At 40.4% G+C, this 21,835-nt stretch overlaps 1 protein-coding gene and 1 long non-coding RNA gene across 11 annotated transcripts in view; one reads left to right on the forward strand and one right to left on the reverse strand.

The window, feature by feature from the left end:
- RBMS3 (RNA binding motif single stranded interacting protein 3) overlaps nucleotides 1-10,175 on the reverse strand; it is an 820,638-nt gene extending 810,463 nt beyond the window's left edge. For 3 of the 10 annotated variants that reach the window (XM_040246336.1, XM_040246337.1, XM_040246334.1), the window contains exon 1: nucleotides 9,393-9,709. In XM_040246336.1, coding sequence (XP_040102270.1) covers nucleotides 9,393-9,467 — 75 coding nt within the window. In that variant the 5' untranslated portion in view covers nucleotides 9,468-9,709. Of the gene's footprint in view, nucleotides 1-9,392 lie in introns of all 10 variants that reach the window. The other 7 variants (XM_040246341.1, XM_040246338.1, XM_040246339.1 and 4 more) reach the window with 4 other exon arrangements.
- On the forward strand, nucleotides 9,576-10,795 carry LOC120867882. Its single transcript, XR_005722053.1, has 2 exons — nucleotides 9,576-10,378; nucleotides 10,591-10,795. It is a non-coding gene; the product is annotated as an uncharacterized LOC120867882 (long non-coding RNA).
- The last annotated feature ends 11,040 nt before the right edge of the window (nucleotides 10,796-21,835 follow it).

Below are 21,835 nucleotides of genomic sequence, written 5' to 3' on the forward strand. Positions count from 1 at the left end.
AAGATTATGCCATAAAATAACTGTTGTGCCAGGGACCTGCCTCCTGCTTGGACCCTAAGCTGGAAGCCCATGGAAACACCTGTACCAGTCAACCTCTCTTTCTTTCCAATTGATAAACAATTCCACCAACTACATAATAAAAAAACTCTGTGACCCAGCACCCAGATCTGGAACACTCAATTGCTGTCACTGCCAAGGGTCAACGCAATGTGTCTGCTTGTGACATATTTTAGCCAAAGAATGTTAATGACATTTTCCAATAGACCATGTTGTTTAAACACATGTCCCGCCCCGGAAATTTGGGATTACTAAAATACAGAGATATCTTGAATGTCAAAAGGTCACAGTAGGCAGAGATATGGCCAGCTTTTCAGATTCTCTGAACACTTTAAGCACAAAAGCACTGGCAAGATGAGAAAAATATTTTGCCTCCAAACAAAAATGAAAACTGTGAAACCAGAATTAGCAAACAATTGTTTCTACAAAGCATAATACACTGTCAACTTTATTCATTGTTCTATTTAGTAGAGGCCAAAATAATCTTTCTTTGTACCTCAAGAAAATCTATCTGTAGATTAGATTTTTCCATTTTGCAAGAACACCTGCATAAGCAAGATGATAAGTGCACATAAATTCACAAGCACACATAAACTAATTTACCCATACCCAGAGAGTTGCAGCGGCAAAACTACAAAAACTCTTTCAATATTTTATTACAAGAAATCTGATTTGATGTGGAATGTGAGTACACTTTAATATGTTTAATATATCTGTTGAGAAGTGGGGGCTTCCTAATGTGTTCAGAGAATACGAAGAATTTAGGATGACCCTTCACTTCTCTCATTCTTAGAGGATATCGCTAAACATGGGAAAAAAATTCTTCCCTGTTCATGGATAAACAACAAGATCCTACTGTATAGCACAGGGAACTATATTTAATATCCTGTGATATGCCATAATGGAAAATACTGTGAAAAAGAATATATATGTATAACTGAACCCCTTTGCTATACAATTGAGAATAACACAAACATGTAATCAAATATACTTCAAAAAATTGTTTAAAAACATCAAAATTCTTCCCTGTTCACTGACCTCTCCCCTTGCACTTTTTCCTTATCTTTGTCTAACTTATCAACAAAGTTAAACAGAGAAATTTTCCCTTTCTTGACTGGTGTGCTTGACAAGACACCCAGGGGCTCAAAGCCAAGACCAAGGCTAACCCAGGAACTGTCATAGCCCTTCAAGGGACTAGCACCAAGGTAAAAAAAGGAAAAGTATTTTTCTCATCTCTCAGGAAGAAATTCAACATCATGGATATATCATAGGTTTTCCTTGTATGATATCCTTGAAAATGGTCTCCAGTTTTCCTCTAATCTTTGTGCACACTGCTTCAAATACTTCATCCACTCAAATCCATTTGGGACTATTTGCTTGGGAGGAAAAAGAAAGGAAATTAAAAAATAAAGAAGAAAGAAGAAGTATATTTTCTTGAATTTTAAGTTATCTTATTTCTAAGTGATATTCAGGGTGCCACCATCCAATCTCCGTGAATAAGTTTTGAAAGGGGCAACTGAAGAGTATACAGACATCAGTAATAGCCTCAGATATGACTTGTCTACATAAAAAATGCTTTTAAGGAATCTTAAGTAGTTCCAGAAAACCAGATAGTTAGCATTCTGTTTTCCATTTTCCTTTTCACTAAATTGTCATCCATCAGAAATATGACTAAGATAAATAGACAGCAGTCCCCAGATAAAAATAGGAAGAATCCTTTCAAATCCTCATTAAATTCTGTATGTGATCCATACTCAGCTTGAAAAGTACCAGTTAAGGATGAGACAATGAAAAGGTCCCCTGCATCTGGTAATACATGCCAGTGTCTTAACCCTACAGCATAGTGATGGGAAAGCACAACCTAGAACAAGTGAAAAATCAGTTGCCCACAACAATTACCACCAATATTTAGAATATCATAAGATTCGGCTTTCTTCTGTTTTACCTTACTTTCCGCACGACAGGGAAGAACATTATCAAAGTCGCCTTGACCGTGTATGTAGTCTAGCTTAATTTAGGTATTTCTTAGTCATTCATAAGAGCTTCCCTGGTAGCTCAGCTGATAAAGAATCTGCCTGCAATGCAGGAGACCCCGGTTCAATTTCTGGGTCAGGAAGATCCGCTGGAGAAGGGACAGGCTACTCACTCCAGTATTCTTGCCTGGAGAATCCCCATGGACAGAGGAGTGTGGCGGGCTACAGTCCAGAGGGTCGAAAAGAGTCGGATACGACTGAGCAACTAAGCACAGCACAGTCATTCATCAAAACAAACTTCAAGGTTCCATTTACTTTCATTAATTCAGCTCACAGGGACTTGGGGAGGACTCAGAAGGGTACCCAGTGAGAAGAGGAAAAGAGAATTTTTTTTTATGTGTCCTGGAGAAGTTATGAATTTTCTCCTATGATACCATGCACTCTGATTACTAAATCATTTTCCCTTCATGCTTTAAAGCCTACTATTCAGAAATTCAGGGACTGGCAAACTCTAGTCAAAATAGTGTTTCATCTATTGATTGTTATTTCCACATGTACAGGAGCTCCTAGATTCATTCATGAAACTAGGGCTGTCAGGATCTTACTGAGATCAACTGATTTAGCCACACATGCCTAACCATTCAGCTCTTAGGACACCTTGAGAGAGCAAGTCTTTGGATATGGCCTAATTTTATGCACTCAAGGAAGAAAACTTGAACCACAACAAAGCCAACAATGGTGATTAAATAGTGCCTGTAGCCTGGCCCCACCCCTGGGAACTGTTCTCCACCCACTCCTGGGTGACGGGGACGGGGGTGTTTCTCCGGGTTCTCTGGATTTAGATGTGGTGAAGGATACAGATGATTATGCGAGCCAAGTCTCCAGAGTTGACGAAGCAGCAGTTGATCTGCTCTGTAGAAAGCACTGAGGACCCGAACAAAACTCAGTGGCACAAATCCAAGGTCATCTGCTAAATACCCCTAACACATCGAAGCAGTCTCATCTATCTCCAAGCAAGAGTCACAGACACTAAGCCTAGAAGGGGTCGCGGGGAACTTGTCCCAGAAATCAACTCGTCGACACACAAATCAGAGAATTCTCCCAAAGAAAAGCAGGGTGAATGTCTTAAAATTCATTCTCCGTTCTCTAGAATTGGATGTACACTAAAGGTTGATGTTCTGAACAGCAAAAGTGCATTCAGCTATGATTCTACATGCTATGTATTTCCTGATCAATAAATCCACACAGAAAAAACTGTTACGTGAACAAATTCTCTGCCAACACCACCTTGAAAAAGGAACATTAAAAACAAACAGAATTCAGCTTATCTCGGTCCACGCCACTTTTTGACTTTTTTAAACCGCTTTTGAATGTTTGACATATGAAAAGCAACAGCCAATTCTATAGGCTTTTTCAAGGCCCTGAAAATGATCACTTAATTTAGTATTCTTTAGTATCAGTAATCCTGTAGCTTGATAATCTCTAGAAGACTAGAGATTAAAGTTTCCATGAACAAACATTCTTTGAAAAACTTTGTAATTAAAGCCTCTTTACTGTAACATATCTGCTAAAGAAATGGAAGCAAAAGTTGTGTCTCCTTGTGTGACTATGTAATTTTTGACACCAGCAACAAAAGATTAATATTCATACCCTAACCTCATATTTTCAAACATCTTAGAAAAGAATCACACTGCCACCTATATTGTTCTTAGTTGAGGATCCTTGCTATCACTCTTTTGTTTAGGGATAAATGGCTGGCAGGTTTTCTTACAATAGTTCCATAGATTAAAAGTAGCAAAAAAAAAAAAGAATAATAAGAAGAAAAGTATTTATTATTTCAAAACAGAAGGAACACTTCTTCACTTTTGCTTTTTGAATGTGTGCTTCACGGGAATAACTTTTATCTTTCCATTTGCATTGCTTTCAGATCTATTCAGTAACTATGCATTTTGCGATGAAATGACATTCCATATTTAAAGTTGGTATTTTATGTCAGTTTCCATTTTCAAAGAGCATATTTTTAATCACATCAAAAATAGTTCAGCATTTTTCCCACTGCTGCCAAAAATAGCAGCACGTATCCTCCATACACGTATCATAACTCATATCCTCAACAACATACTTATCACAACACACAAGTGCGTCTCTGCTCTCGTCTCCCCTCAGCCCCATCTGTACTCTTACTGTGAACAGCTATAGCATAAAAATGTCTCTTTTCACATGCTTTTGATATTACACTATTTAATCACATACAGCTGTGGCTTATGAGACTGTTACAAAACACAATTTTAATGTAGTACTCGAAGCCAATTTTGGATAAACATCAACCATTTACTCTGAATAAGAAGTCCAACACTCCAAAGATTTTCTTTTAAAGGAAAAGCCTGGTTTTCTTAGAATCTGGCATGGGCATCCTTATGACTGAGCCCTCTCTCTGCCAAAGAGACTGATAATGTCAGAAAGGATTGTGTAAATCATATTAGTACAAAAACAAAGCTTTTCAGAATTCCTGGAGCCAGAGAAACCTGAAATGATGTGTATCCTCCCTTCTCTTTGGCCTCTTCCTCACATGGCCTCTACCTCCAACGCTCAACTACATTTTATTACTTCATGGAAATATCTTTGAGTTGAAATTCTGTTTTTTCTTTTTTCCAAATTGAGAGAAAGTGAAAGGAAAATGTGTTGGAAAGATACTGATCAAAGTAATATACATGGTGTTTCTCTTAAGTTTGGGATTATTCCGGAAAAGAAAAAAACATGAACTTTCTACTCCTTTTAGTAGGCACTAGACATAGTGTTGTGAAAATGATGACTACATTAGAGAAAAGAACTTCAACAGTAACAAAGGTTTGTAAGAGTAAAAGAAAAAAAAACTGAAAAGGGAGGGTAGCTTCTTATTATGTTTCTCTCATTTAAAACCAATTATAATAGTATACATTCTTTTTAAACCAATTACAATAGTATACATTCTAACATGAGACATGATGGATCATCGTTTCACACTATCCTATCACCCTCCTACAGTGAAAGAAATTTTTGGAGTTATTTCTAAAAATTCTTTTGCTGGAAGATTTTTAGAAAACTAGTTTTGTACATTTCAGCCTCTCAAAGGAAAACAGTACTTGGGAGTTTTCAAGGCTGAAATGTACAAAACTGGTTGGTAACTGGCAAGTTACCAACTCCAACTATCAATGCAAATCTGGGACAGGAAGTACGAAGGAAATTCTAAACTCCTTCCCTCCCTCTGCAAAGATTTTCTGTGTTTTCATGTGCAAGGAATGTGTGAAGAAGGGTTGTTTTGTTTTGCTTTTGCAGGATCCGTACATTCACATCTGTAAGAGTATCTTGGCCCCACAGGAGCCTCCCTCTCTCTCTGCCGACCCCCTGAGCCTTGTGCTTTCAAGCATCTGCTCTTTTCATGGCACAACTGGGCTCCAGCTAGACTTCCAGAGCTGGGCAGCTGTCCAGCTGCAGATGGCTAGAAATTCAGCTTAAAGTCAGTGTGCTGCTGGAGAACTGCTCCTCCACCTGACCCCAACTTCACACCAGGCTCTGTGCAGAATCTGAGACCCACCAGTTAGGGAACCCTTTTCAGGGTACTGCAGCCTAAACCCCTTTCTTCAAGGTCTTCTCGGGAAGCAGACGGCCAAAGGCAGGGGGCAGACTGATGAGAAACTGCACTAAACTGGGAGAAATGTAGTGATTCGGTATAAGTGTGGAAAAGGAAGAAAAGACGAAGTTTCTGGTTGTGCCTGGGTGAATTTTAAAGTTTCACGATGACTAAAGTCTTCCAAATATCACATATGGGAGAAATATCTATTTCTCAACTACAAATTATCAATTGACCAGGTTGTGACTATATTTTAACCATTTTTAGTTTGCCCCGTTCAACTTGTTCTTCCAAGAAATCCCCTCCCACAAAGTACCTCAAATTCAGACGGAAATTCACCCTGGATCATAACATAAGACCAACAGGTTGGCTGTTGGAAATAGGGTGTAACAAAATCCTTGAGAAATATTACAAGACAACTTAATCACACATCGTTACATATCATTCAGCTAAAAAACAATTTTTTGGTCTCTTTGCTCTAAAACTTAATTATTCTGGGTGGTCTTCCAACAGTAAATTTGGTTTCCTGGAACTTTTTTTTTTAGAAAGCCAGTTATGTCTCATTTAAATATAGTGACATGTCACCAAGATTTCTTCATTACTTCTAAACCAAAGTAATGTTCTTTTTAGAAATTGCTTTTTTGGGTAGGAAAAAAAAATGGTCAAAAAGAAAATTGACAAGTGACAACTTTAAGTGTAGGTCTGGGAGAATAAGGTATTAGCTACAAGTCAGCCACAGGTTTTCCTTTTGTTTGATTGACTCATGTTTTTCTAATATAACATTTTAAGCATCTGGAAATTTATTCAAAGAAAGAAAAGCATCAATGTCTTCCTTCTTTCTTTTTTTCTAAGCAACAAAGTGAAGAGATTGATTCTAATGTGATGGGTAAGAAGTGGAACAGAATAAGCAGGGAAGTATCACAAGTTTTTTCTACAACTTTAAGTGCATTTGAGGAAATAGAAGACAAATGCATTTATTTCAAAATCCATTTTCATTTTCTTTTCTCATAAGAGAATAGTAGCTGCATCTGACATACATATTTAGGTAAAAAATGAAGGCTCAGTATTTTGGCATTTTCTAAATGAATACAATAATAAACATTTTAGTTCTGTAAAATCCCAATAAGATTTTCCACCCAAAACTAATGTCAGCAAATGGCTTTTGTGCCTGAGTTAAAAGCACCTGCATTTAGAGAATAGTTTAAGGCATGGTGTCCCCAAAATATGATTTTTGTTGTCAACCATAGAATTCTAATTTTATCAGGCATAAATGTTCTTTATGTATCAGCGTGACTTTAAATAGCAATGATTTTAAAATTGGATTCTACCTACAGGCTAAGGCAGGAAGGACAGTGGATTTTATGGAATTCCACCTACGTTTACCAAATAAATCTAAGACGCATGCAATTCCTTCAAAATTACTATAGATTATATTTTGGGACAAAAGTGAAAAATGAGTAAAAAGTGCTACTAAGATAATCCAATTATTTTCACACTATACTGGAGCATGATGAGACTTTATTATACTGTGCTCATACTGTTGGAAAGTTCCTATATTTTAAAATATTGTACATTGACCATTCCTTACCCTCCCTGAGTGCCCACATTCCCATAGAGGGCATATTTTCATACCTTCAGCTTCCAGGAATGTCATTAATGCCTGTCATTTCAGAGCCACTGTAATAATACTCGACAATGTCACAGCTCTGTCAGAGTTTTACAATGTAATGATCAATATGAACCACCAGGATAGCCAGAGTAACTGGTCTTATACACTCTACCACCCTGACCTGATTACCCAAATATCAGCTGAGGTCGCCTAATGGATCTAACTTCTCTAAAAATGTTCCAGAAGTTGATGACTTTGACTCGCTTGAAAGTAACAAGATCCAGATGCTCCCTGTCTACACAGCACTAAACTGCAGAAGATCCCAAGTCAGATTTTTTTTTTAAACTCCCTATTTTTCTGGATCTCTTTTCCTCAACACCCCATGTTTCCTTTTTACCCCAAACACATAGGCACACACATACGTACACACATACTTCCCACCAGTGTAGCTATGTATCTTTATTATAAGGTGCCTGACATTATTTCTCGCTAGTAATAGGTTAAAAGAAATCTTAAGTCAAAAAGCCATCATTCCATTTATCCCATTCATTTTGATGCAAAGTTTCTTTTCTGAATAGACTTCACGGTAGAAAATAAGAACCAAAAAAGAAAGCATGAATTTTGAAACATTTGGAAAAATTTAGCCAAATGACTAAAAGGGATGGGATGCTGGTTATTTTTCATGTAGCCCTTGAGTGTGTTGGTTTTGTTTCTTTGGGGGATGAGAAATGACTATAAATTTCCCGTTTGTAACTTGTCCTTGCTTTGCCATTTCCTTAAGGAATCCCCCAAAGGGTTAAAACTCCAGCCGATGGAGCAGGAGGGCTGGTCTATTTATTTCAGCAGCAGCCCAAACTAAACGCTCACAAAGGCAAAAAGCAGCGTGAATCGACCTTGCAGGGGCAGGGCAAATTATAGAGCGACTGAGGAAGGAAGGGAAAAAAAGAACAATCTTTAATACTGAAAGTCTGCTGCCTGCTTTGGTTTACAAATTGGCATTGTTTGGTGAGACAGAGTAAATGAGAGTCAACCACGGCATGATTACCAAACCCTAACCAGGGCACCCAGACCCGGTGACAGCTCAGATCACTCAGGCACGCCTTGTTCACTCCCTGCGTGTTTATTTATTAAAAAGAGCCCAGTAGAGTACGGCTAACGCAATGCAAAATAATATCATGCATAAAGAAATACACTCCATGCATTCAAGGGGGAACAAGCAACAGCCCCACCCCTCCCCCAAAATCAAGTCCGATGTAATTGACAAATTGGAGCAGTGATTTCACACCTGAGAGTCTACCATGTCTGAACTGCAGGATAAAGTTCATGGTTGGCACGACCCACTGCTCAGTGACGTGGGTTTACCACTGGCCCCCTCATGATCGCTTGAGCACACACGGAAAACCTAAACTATTTAACCAATTCATGTCTAATTATCATCACTCTATTTCATCCCCTTTCAAGCCCCAGGCCTTCTGATGGTAGCCAACACAGAAACACCAAGCTTCTAAAAGTAAAGAACATCTATGGTGAAGCTCCTAAATTTACTCTCTGGCATTCTGACCATCTTCAATATAAAATAAAATATTTGAGGCCATAGAAAAATCAAAAATGCACCCAAACAAACTCTGAGACTTGAGTTCGTTGCCATATACCTTCCCACGCCTGTCTTTCATTCTACACTTAGCGATTAAAAGTTTGAGTACCCCCCCAACCCCGGCATGTCCTATCCAGTGGGAAGAACCCTTTCAGAGCCACAAACAAAGAACAGCTCACCAGAAAAGCCCCTGAAACTGTATTGTCGCGCCTGATCATCACTGTTATGATCTCCTTTTAACAACCCTGCCCGTCTGCCGAGGGCTCGGCGGGCATCAGGAACATCGAGATGGCCAAACAACAACAAAGGAACTCAAGTGCAACTATTATCTCTCCTTAAAGAGGAAGCCCCAGTTCTGGGCTTGCTTTCTTCTTCTCTCCTTCTCTGTTTCATTAACTCCATTGCTATGTTACTAATTTCAAAGAAGCAGGAAGAGCTGGTGGGGATAAGGGGAGGGGGCAGTTTAATCGTAATTCACACGCCTGTCTGCTTCCCACCCCAAGTGCAGAAGGACACCCCACTGCTGCCAGGCTGTGGGGCACGCCATACCTTGGTTTGGAGGTAATGAGGGTAGTAGTAAGTGTACTGGGGGTACATTTGTGGCTGATCCAGGCGTTTGCCCATGTAGCTGGAATCGCTATCTCCGAGGCAGGGAACTGGATGACAGGCTATGTGCCCCAGGCCGAGCTTCCTCTGGAATCACTATTCCTGACAGTCCCGATGACTGATGAGGCTTCCGAGAGTCTTCCAGCACTCGCTAGTTCCAACACAGCAAGAATTTTAAAAAGAAACACACCAAAAAGAGAAAGAGGCGGGGATCCGTAGGAAAAAACCCCACACAGTCTCCCCAGATCACGCCTGGGGTCCACTTGGGAGGAGGCAGTTTGTTCTCTACCCGGCTGTCCGTAGTGATGTCAATTGCCAGCGTTTGTAAAGGAAGGAAAAAAAAAATCAAAGTCCTTTTAGCAGAACTCGGAAATCTTGCAGATCAGCTTCCTGTCTCCTGGGTGTCTCTTTCCCCACCTTAAAGAAAAAGAAAAAAAAAATAGAAAGAAAGAGAAAGAAGAAAAGGGTGGGGGGGGGGGAAGGGGAGGGGGAGAAAAAGAAAGAAAGAAAAAGAAAAGGGAAAAGGAAAAAAAAAAAAAAAAACCTTGCACAGCTCAGTTGCTGCTGCGTCCCTCCCAGAGTGACATGGTGTTCGGGGCTTGTCCTGTCCTTTCATTCACGTCCCCTCCTTCCAGCCAGTGGGTGGGACCCGGAGAGCCCCTCCAGGGAGCAGCGTACGCAGTCCAGAAGGCTGCAGTCTTTCCTCCAAGAAAAAAAAAAAAAAAAGGCTGCTTCAACCCCTGCTGCCAGCAAAGTTGCGATTCCCTCTGCTGGCTATCTCGAATAGCAAAGCGGTTTTTGTAGCAAAGCTGCTGCTGCCGCCGCTGAACCCAGGGAACTCAAATGTGGGCTGTGGGTGATTCCTTATCCTTCCCTCCATCCACCCCGCACAAGAGCTGCCTTCTCCGCTCTGCCTGCCAAGTTTCAAGGTAAGCCACACTGCGAAACAAAACACGGCAGACCCTGGGAGGGCCCAGAGGACGCAGGGAGGAAGGGAGAGAAAGGGGAAAAAATCCAGGCAGACGGACTGAGCTCGCTGGTGAGAATGGAAAAAAGTGTGTCCCGGATGCTTTCAAAACCTGTGAACACACTAAAGCCAAATGAATCCAAGACCTGCTTTAGAAACTAACCTTTTACTTAGGTTATGGAGGACGGTAAGTACTGAAGAAATGTTGGAGTCTACTCCAGGACTGCTCTTAACAAGCCAGGCGTCGTCAGATCACCATTGCCCACTTATCATAGCAGATACAGTCCTTCTGATCCTTACATCCATTTTGTAAAAATCAAAAGAGGTGTCCCCTTTGGTTTATGATTGTCTTAATAAATAAAAGCACGGTTTCTCTTACTGTGTATCTCTTTATGATTCATGGGTCCTTTGCTCAATTTCCTGATAACATCGCACACACACATACACACACAGAGAAAAAAGAACAAAAATCACCACTTGGCAGAGTGTTTCTCCACCAATAGCAAGTAGTATTCTGACATGTCTATCAGCTGCTACATTATAATACAAATTGTTTCAGAGGAAATATATTTCCTTAAAGGGTCCCTTTTCAAGGCAGGCAAGGCTAAAATTAGACATGCCAGCTGTGTTTTGCTGAGGGCTCACGCATGCCCAGAGCGTGGGCAGACAGACCAGCGCTGAACTCCTCTCGACTTTGTCAAGCCCGCTCTCTTCTCCCCAGCCCAGAGTCGCCTTTTCAGATAAAAGATTCCGGGTACCAATCCAGCTTCCTAGACAAGGAGATCAGAGGATGTGGTCCCACACACAATCCGGTGTCCGCCCACTCACAAGCCCTGCCTCCCTGTGGGCAGTGAGCTTCCCGCAGGGGTCTGGTTTCTGGGAGCCGTGTGAGTGCACATAGGGTCTTTGGAGACAAAAAAAATCAGGATGGTGTATACAGAAGTTTATGTTAGACTTTGGACAAGAACGACCGTAGGAAGGAAGGAAGGAAGCGGAGAGGGTGGAGAGTAGGGGTAAAAGCCCTGAAGCCCTGTCATTGAGAAAATTAAATCTCTGCCACTGTTTATATGTTCTTCTGGGCCTCACTTGTCTCATCTAGAAAATGGAACTTCTTCCAACTCACCTGGCTGCAGACAGTCAACAGAAGCAAACACTAAAAAGAAATTTCATTGATTTCAAAATCCTTTGCAGCATCTCACTCCTCAGACAAAGAAGTCCTGACTTCTGGTATAGTTTTCAAATCTTCTCCAGATGCAAATAGGAGACCCTGCCTCCGTTCGATGCCTGAGTGACACTGTCTGGCTTTCAGGACTGGGCTGGGCCCTCAGTGCCTTTGATCATCCCCTCTGCTGGGGCCTCTCCTGAGGTGGACCTCCACCAGACCCTCTACTCCACCCTTTAGTTGCAGTACAGATAACACCCACCCAGTAGCTTTCTGAGAACCCTGGCTTCCCCGTTGCACCTGGTATTTGCCCTAATTTAATGTTTATCCAATGTTGCTGCCTATGAACTCCTGTTTTTTTTTTTTTTTTCCCTGTGATGCTCTAAAAGCATCAGGGAAAGCAAGAAAGGTGATGGGTCTCATCATTTTTGTTTCCCTCATCTTTTAAAAACTGGCATGACATCTGGCATCAAGGGATGCCCCATGTTTGAAGAATGAGTGCGTGCATTCTAAGTCGCTTCAGTAGTGCCCAACTCTTTCCGACCCTATGGACTATAGCCCGCCAGGCTCCTCTGTCTGTGGGATTTCCCAGGCAAGAATACTGGAGTGCGTCGCCATGCCTTCCTCCAGGGGATCTTCCCAACCCAGGGACTGAGCCCAGGTCTCTAAGGCCTCCTCCGTTGCCAGGCAGAGTCTTTACCACTAGCACCACCAATAAGACATCTTAAACATGAGGAACAACACTAAGCCAAATCATATCCATCTCTACGTACATTTCTGGGTCCGGGGGCTGCACTGCTGCAGAGACGGGAACACAGTGCCTCGTCCCCGCAGAGCCACTGCCCAGCTCATGCTGTTATCATGAGAATTCACCGAGACACGCGTGTGAAGCGCTGACCACACCGCATCGCTTCCTGGATCTGCTCAGTAAACAGGGCCTGCGTAACAGAGATGCAGGGCGCCTGCATCTAGGGAAGAGCGTCTTAAGCTGAGAAACCAGAAGGAACAGAAAGGCTGGCAGCGAGCATGTGTCTTTTGAATGTGCCGGAAATCACGCAGGGGCTGAAAGGGAGCAAGTGAGGAGTGAAGACTGGGGAATGAGGCTGCGGCCAGATCTACAAGCCTTGGTGGAATTTGGTGGGGAAAGTTAAATTATGACGGTTTACACAGCAGCCGGGCTCTAGCAGATTCTAAACCTCGCCATCGTCAACTACAGAACGATGGCCTCCTAAATGACAGGCTGGGGCTCCTCCCATTACAAGACCCGTAAGATCAGGATCCTAGAGGACTTCTGCCAAAATGGCCACTTTGGACAGAGGACGGCAGGATTCTTTCATTCATAATAAAATGCACAGATGCTCCTTAAAGGGAAAGGACTGCTGTCTTATTTACGAATAAAAGGCCAAATAGATAACTCCTCTCAGTGCAGGCGATAGCTCACTGATATGCAAAGTTCCCAGCACATGTCCATACTATGAGCAATTTCCACATAAATTGCCACTTTCCAAAATCTATTCTATTCCACTGGATTATTGGTATTTTCTGGGCATCAATTGTCATTAGCTTAAGAACATTCATTGAACATTTAAAGCTCTTCTTAAATAATGTAAAGACAGTTTCGCCCTTGGGAGAATGCTAAAACCTGTGCTTTGTTCATTTCTTTACTTTTATTTTCCTGCAGAGATCCCAGTAGCCATGGCAATTCGGGAGGCAAGATAGTCATGTCAGAAATAGTTTTTTATATCATGTCTGCTCTGTTGGAGCTGCAGCACTTTCCATTTAAATGATCAAGTTAAGGTAGGAGGTAACTAGTTTAAAGCACTCTCTAAATCAGAAGCCAGCTGTGTCCCATTTGCCAACTACCAAACAAATTTTGTACAAATCCAAAAGCAGCAAACTGCATCAAAGGGCATGGACTCTTATAGATGCACATGATTCACAGCACACAGGAGAGACACTCATTTAAGACAACCTCTTGGCTAAGAAAATTAAGAGGACGCTTTGGACACACGTCAGAGGCAGAGAGTGATGGTACCAAAATGAGGGTCAATCGGGTACAGACACAGACTCTTCTGGTTTGCCCTTGACCTAGCCACTCAGTGAAGAACTAGGTCCTCTCTCTGGATGATTTATTTTTATAAATTACAAAGACTTAGTTAAAAATAAGAGAACAGTAGAAATATAAGGAAAAAACATAATCATACCATCTTCGAAAGCAAGTAAAGCATCCATGACCTTAAGTAAAGCTTAAAAGAAGAACATTGTGGCATTTCCTGCTGTCTTTATTCAAGTCTGTGAAATACCTCTCCATCCCAGCAGCTGTCAAATAAGTATGAAACATACAAGTTGTTGTGTTTTTTTTTTTAAAGACAAAACCCTTAATTGCAAATTCCAACATTAATATTACAACTTTCCTCTCTCCCACTGAATCTTTACCTTACATTTAAGAAAATGTCTGAGACAAATTAGAAGAAAGAGACTACCATTCAAGTATGTGTGTCCAAATTTAACGTATAATTACATATAAATATATTGATGTGGATAAAGACAATTTTTACTGTCTTTGGAAGAAAGACAATTTCTTCCACAATTGGCTGTGGAAGAAAATTTCAAGACTCAGGACAAAACTATAATGGGCTATAGTTCAAGATAGTTAATTGACTAGAAAAGCAAGAACAATGTAAGACAATGAACAATACTAACTTCAACAAAGTTTTATTGAGCCTCTGCTCCAAGCCCAAGAAAACTGTACCAGTATAAATACAGTTCATTGTCCTTGTCCTCAAGTAGATTTAACAAATCTATCAAACTTCAACCACTTACAAACGACCTTACCGTTTTGTCTCAAATTTGGGTACCAGTTTGAAACAATACTTACTGCAGATTTTTAAGTTGACTCACTTTTTTCTGAAATGCATATGAACTTTATGAGAATTCTAAGCAATGATATACATAAAGTTTATGATTATTTTGCTTCTATTGTCTTTTAAGAAAATGCACACTCTGCACCACCTTTCAACATATATTTTTCATATCATTCAATATGGTGGGGGCAAGCCTGGATCTCCTTTACCACTAGGATTAGCAAGTCTCACATTTCTCCATTCCATTAAAAGTAGGAATAGCCACGTGACTTGCTATGGACAATAAAATAAGAAGCACAAGTGACGCTCATAAAAGCTGACTGCTGCTGGTTGATTCTGTAGCCCACTCTTCAATGGGGCAAGCAAGTGCTGATATGGAGGAAGCATTGCCGACGGCTGAGAACAGCTGCCTTGAACAGTCACCTGGACCAGCCATTGACTTGTCATGTGTGAGAAGTAAACCTTGGCTAGATTATACTATTGAGATCTAGTAACTTACCAGAGCATCACCCAGCCTACCCTAAGCCCACATTACTTGTGGCTTGATTCTATATTCATTGGTTTCTTTGTTTGAGTATCTCCCCCACTAATATCTAAGCTCCACAAGGGAAGGGATATATCGAATCCATTCACTGTTGTATCCCCAGCACCTAAAACAGTCCTTGGAATTTAATACACATTTGATAAATGTGTATTAAATAAATGAATAAATGTTTATTTGAAAACATCTCATTTATCTATCAGTGGTCAATGCATCATACTATAGGAAATCATAGAAGGGGAAATGAGACATATATACAAAAAGTAAAAACTGAAGTTTCATAGGGAATCCTCCTACACTGCTGGTGGGATGTAAATTGGTATAGCCACTATGGAAAACATTATGAAGTTTCCTCAAAAAAACTATGATCCAGCAATCCCTCTCCTGGGCATACCTCCAGACAAAGCTGTAATTCAAAGTACATGCACCCTTATGCTCATAGCAGCATTATTCACAATAGTCAAGACATGGAAGCAACCTAAATGCCAATCAACAAATAAATGTATAAAGAGGATGTGGTGTATGTATTTGTGTATATATACATATGCAATGAATGGAATATTACTCATGAAAAAGAATGAAATAACTCCATTTGCAGCAACATTGTTGGACCTAGAGATCATTACACTAAGTGAAGTAAATCAGAAAGAGAAAGGCAAGTATCATATCACTTATATGCAGAATCTAAAAGATGACACACATGAGCTTCTCTGTGGCACAGAAACAGACTCTATGACACCGAAGAGACATGTGGTCGCCAAGGAAGAGGGGGTGAAGGAGGGATAGGTTGGAAGTTTGGGATTACCATTATATACAGAATGGATAAATGCAAGGTCCTGCTGTATAGCACAGGGAACTATATTCAAGGTCCTATGATAAATCATAAAGGAAAAGAATATGAAAAAAAGCATATATATATACACACACATATATAAATACATATGTGTGTGCAGTTTCTCGGTCACGTCCAACTCTTTGTGACCCCATTGACTGCAACCCACCAGGCTCCTCTGTCCATGGGATTCTCCAAGCAAGAGTACTGGAGTAGATTGTCATTTCCTCCACCAGGGGATCTTCCCCACCCAGGGATCGAACCTGTGTCTCTCCATGGGAGGAGAATTTCTATCATACTCAACATTCAAAAGAAGGAGAGGGTTTTTTCACTGACCACTTGGAGTGGGCACTCGGGTGCTGGATTAGCTAGTTAAGAAACATGGTGAAGAGGTAAAAGAACTGAGATACAGATGGCCAACTACATACCAGACTTTGTAGGAGATGCCGATAAATGTGTCCTCAATTAAAAAAAAAAAAAAAACAAGTACCTGGGAATTGGGTATGACTTTTCACACTATACAGTTGAGAAAATTGAGAGAGAGCAGGTTTAACTACCTAACCCACACTCACCCAGTTATCACACAGTACAGGAACACTCTTTGTCTCATTTCTGTATAAGCTTCAAACTCAGGCTCTTTCCTCAGTGTCTTTGATGGAAATCTTATATGCTTTATTCCAAAACTGGATGAGAAAACCTTTGTGTTTAAAACATAAAATTTGCATTAGACACTAACACCCTAATTAAGTCAGTTATGTCTTCTTAGCAAACCAGAAATAAAGAGAATGTATGCCTATCACATAGCAAAAAATCTGCTTGGATGACAGGTGTGATTGTTAATACACAGTTACACGTGTATTATGGGACCCAGTTGTTTGGTCAACATCAATCTAGATGTTAGGGGACCCAGTTGTTTGGTCAACACCAATTATGGGACCCAGTTGTTTGGTCAACACCAATCTAGATGTTGTTGTCAGGTATCTTTGAGATGTGATTAACACTTAAATCAGCAGACTGTAAGTAAAGCAGATTACCCTCCATAATGTGGGTGGGCCTCATCCAATCAGCTGAGGACTTTAAGAGTAAACACTGAGGTTCCTCAAGAAGGAAGTCTGTCTCCAGACCATAGCTGAATTGGAGACTTAATACCAGCTCTTCTCTGCATCTCCAGCTTGCCAGCCCACTCTAGACTTTCGTGCTTGGCCAGATCCCACAGGCATGTGAGCCAGTCCCTTAAAATATATTGCTTTCTCTCTCTCTGAGATGTTGTTCAGTTGCTAAGTCATGTCTGACTCTTTGCGATGCCATGGACTGCATGCATATCAGCACATCAGAAGCAACACAGCATTTCTAGGTCCTTCACTATCTCCCGGAGTTTGCTCAGGTTCATGTCCATTGAGTGGGTGATACTAGTTAACCACCTAAGCCTCTGCCATTCTCTTTTCCTTTTGCATTTAATGTGTCCAGCATTCGGGTCTTTTCCAATTAGTTGGCTCTTAATATATATATATATATTATTGCTCAGTTGCCTAGTTTTATCTGACTCTTTGCAACCCCATGGACTACAGCAGGCCAGGCTTCCCTGTTCTTCATCATCTCCCAGAGTTTGCCCAAGTTCATGTCCATTGCATCAGTGATACCATCCAGCCAACTCATTCATACATACATATATATATATGTATAATACACACACACATGCATATGCCATCTCATTATATATAATATATTATGATTTGTTCAGTTGCTCAGTCATGTCTGACTCTTTGTGACTCCATGGACTGCAACATGCCACGCTTCCCTGTCCATCACCAACTCACGGAGTTTACTCAGACTCATGTCCTTCGCATAGGTGATGCCATCCAACCATCTCATTCTCTGCTGCCCCCTTCTCCTTGTGCCTTCAATCTTTCCCAGCATCATGGTTTTTATATATATGTATACACATGCCACCCAGCCATCTTTTATATATATATATATATATATATATATATATATATATATATATATCAGTTCAGATCAGTTCAGTTCAGTTCATTTCAGTAACTCAGTCATGTCTGACTTTTTGCGACCCCATGGACTGCAGCACGCCAGGCTACCCTGTCCATAACCAACTCCCGGAGCTTAATCAAACTCATGTCCATTGAGTTGGTGATGCCATCCAACCATCTCATCCTCTGTCGTCCCCTTCTCCTCCCGCCTTCAATCTTTCCCAGCATCGGGGTCTTTTCCAATGAGTCAGGTGGCGAAAGTATTGGAGTTTCAGCTTCAACATCAGTTCTTCCAATGAACACTCGGGATTGATCTCCTTTAGAATGGACTGGATCTCCTAGCTGTCCAAAGGACTCTCAAAAGTCTTCTCTAACACCACAGTTCAAAAACATCAATTCTTTGGCACCCAGCATTCTTTCTAGTCCAACTCTCACATCCATATATGACCACTAGAAAAACCACAGCCTTGACTAGACGGACCTTTGTTGGCAAAGTAATGTCTTTGCTTTTTAATATGCTATCTAGGTTGGTCATAACTTTCCTTCCAAGGAGTAAGCGTCTTTTAATTTCATGGCTGTGATCACAATCTGCAGTGATTTTGGAGCCCAAAAAAATAAAGTCAGCCACTGTTTCCCCATCTATTTGCCATGAAGTGATGGGACCAGATGCCATGATCTTAGTTTTCTGAATGTTGAGCTTTAAGCCAACTTTTTCACTCTCCTCTTTCACTTTCATCAAGTGGCTCTTTAGTTTTTCTTCACTTTCTGCCATAAGGGTAGTATCATCTGCATATCTGAGGTTATTGATATTTCTCCCAGCAATCATGATTCCAGCCTGTGCTTCATCCAGTCCAGCATTTCTAATGATGCACTCTGCATACAAGTTAAATAAGCAGGGCGACAATATACAGCCTTGATGTACTCCTTTCCTGATTTGGAACCAGTCTGTTGTTCCATGTCCATTTCCAACTGTTGTTTCCTGATCTGCATACAGATTTCTCAAGAGGCAGGTCAAGTGGTCTGGTATTCCCATCTCTTGAAGAATTTTCCACAGTTTGCAGTGATCCACATAGTCAAAGTCTTTGTCATAGTCAATAAAGCAGAGGTAGATGTTTTTTCTGGAACTTACTAGCTTTTTTGATGATCCAGTGGATGTTAGAAATTTGATCTCTGGTTCCTCTGCCTTTTCTAAATCCAACTTGAACATCTGTAAGTTCACAGTTCACGTACTGTTGAAGCCTGGCTTGGAGAATTTTGAGGATGACTTTGCTAGCATGTGAGATGAGTGTAATCATGCAATAGTTTTAGCATTCTTTGGCATTGCCTTTCTTTGGGACTGGATAAAAACCGACCTTTTCCAGTCTTGTGGTTACTGCTAAGTTTTCCAAATTTGCTGGCATACTGAGTGCAGCACTTTCACAGCATCATCTTTTAGAATTTGAAATAGCTCAACTGGACTTGCATCACCTCTAGTAGCTTTGTTTGTAATGATGTTTCCTAAAGCCCACTTGACATTCCAGGATGTCTGGCTCTAGGTGACTGATCACCTATATATCTACATGCAAATACTCATCTGGCTACTTGTGTTTCTCTGAAGACTATTTTAATACAATGAAAGGAAAAATGGCAGCCATGAAGGTCAGTGAAACAGACACTCTTATTCATTCTTAATAAATATTGTATAATGCTTTCTAATACAGTTTAACAAAATGTAGAGCCTTAAGAATCTCCACCCTTTTCACCCTGTGTTGTTTCAGTTCTAAGAATCTACAACAGATCACCATGAGCATTTTAATAGTAAGTAACTGGAGAAACCTGAATGTCCAACTAGATGATTAAATAAATTAAAATATAAAGTATGATTCAACCATTGAAATGATTCTTAGAAATCATTTTAACAATATGGAAAATGCGTAATTTGAATAGCTAATAGAAAAAGTCAAAATTCAGAAAGAAACAGAACACTTATATAGTGTGGTTGTCAACTATGAAATACAAACCCATAAACAATAGAAAAAATGCATCAAAATAACAACCATGAAACTTTCCCTTTCTGGTGGAGCTATTGGTGATCTTACTTTTCTTTTTGATAAAGGTTGGCATTTTCCAATTTGTCTTAAAATCAGCATATATTTCATTAAGTGAAATAAACATTGTTTTCAGTTCAGTTCAGTTCAGTTGCTCAGTCATGTCCAACTCTTTGCGACCCCATGAATCGCAGCACGCCAGGCCTCCCTGTCCATCATCAACTCCCAGAGTTCACTCAGACTCACGTCCATCAAGTCAGTGATGCCATCCAGCCATCTCATCTTCTGTCGGCTCCTTCTCCTCCTGCCCCCAATCCCTCCCAGCATCAGAGTCTTTTCCAATGAGTCAACTCTTCGCATGAGGTGGCCAAAGTACTGGAGCTTCAGCTTTAGCATCATTCCCTCCAAAGAAATCCCAGGGTTGATCTCATTCAGAATGGACTGGTTGGATCTCCTTGCAGTCCAAGGGACTCTCAAGAGTCTTCTCCAACACCACAGTTCAGAAGCATCAATTCTTCAGCACTCAGCTTTCTTCACAGTCCAACTCTCACATCCATACATGACCACTGGAAAAACCATAGTATTCCTAAAGACTTTTTTTATTAGTTGAAAGGAAATTTTCAAACACAAGTGACAATATCAAAATAAATTATGTGTGTACATTAAGTAGCCATTTACTCCTTACCTGTGACATTAATTTAAGAAAAGTTTAAGTCTTTTAAAGTCCAGAAGCACCAATTCTACATTAAAAAAAGTCAAAATGCTCACTTAAGATCTAAAGACCTATTATCTTATCCAATGAGAATAATTAAAAAATAACAGCAGCCAATGGCAGAGGACATAGCTTCAAAAGGATCAAAATTAACCTTCCTCATATTTAAGACTTTATTCTTAACTTCAACAAATTCTGCCTTTGTACTTCTAAGTTTCTTATTGAATTTATTTATAAAAAATATTGATGCATCTCTGCCAACCTGTTTACATAATGTAAAAATCAAGACTTTTTAAATTATTATTTTGGTTTATCATTATGCTTTCCTTTATATTTCCAAACAAAGAATGTCACTATTTCCAATCCATTGAGACAATTTGGTCATGATATAGCTGGCAGATTCTAGTGGCCCTTCTTAAAAGTAAGTACAGGGAACACTGCTCAACATTCTGTAATAGCATAAATGGGAAGAGAATTTGAGAAAGAATAGATACATGTATATGTATAACTGAATCACTTTGCAGTACACCGGAAGATAATACAACATTGTTAATCGATTATGTTGTTGTTTCGTTGATAAGTCATCTCTCTTTTGCGACGCTGTGGACTGCAGCCCACCAGGTTCCTTTGTCCATGAGATTTCCCAGGCAAGAAGAGTGGAGTGCTCTGTCATTTCCTTTTCCAGGAGATCTTTCCGACCCAGGGATCGAACCTGGACTTGCCGCATTGGCAGGTGAGTTCTTTACCACTGAGCCAGCAGGGAAGCCCATTAAACATTTATACTCCAATATAAAATAAAATAAAAAATTTAAAGTATACTGTTCAGCCATGACTTTTGCCATTAGTGGTACCAGAGCTTTGGAAAATCCCAAACTAAAAGCCTCAAAGTACAGAAAGATAAGTAGCGCTTTGTCTCATGCGAAATACATTTTTTCTAAAAAAAGATCATCACTTTGTATTGACCATCCACTTTCCAGCTGCCAATAGCTAAGCAAGTTGGGTCAATAAGACCAGATTTGATTGGCTGGACTGATACTTCTTCCTAGAAAAATCCAGAGTTGCAGAAGTCCAAGCTGAAAGGCTACTGTTAATTACAGTTATCATATAACATAAGGGGATTCCCTTGTGGCTCAGTTGGTAAAGAATCCACCTGCAATGCAGGAGACCTGGGTTTGATCCCTGGGTTGGCAAGATCCCCTGGAGAAGGGAAAAGCAACTCACTCCAGTATTCTGGACTGGAGAATTTCATGGACTGTATAGTCCATGGAGTCGCAAAGAGTCGGACACAACTGA

The sequence above is a fragment of the Oryx dammah genome, unplaced genomic scaffold (assembly GCF_014754425.2).
Source record: "Oryx dammah isolate SB20612 unplaced genomic scaffold, SCBI_Odam_1.1 HiC_scaffold_9, whole genome shotgun sequence".
Taxonomy (NCBI): Eukaryota; Metazoa; Chordata; class Mammalia; order Artiodactyla; family Bovidae; genus Oryx; species Oryx dammah.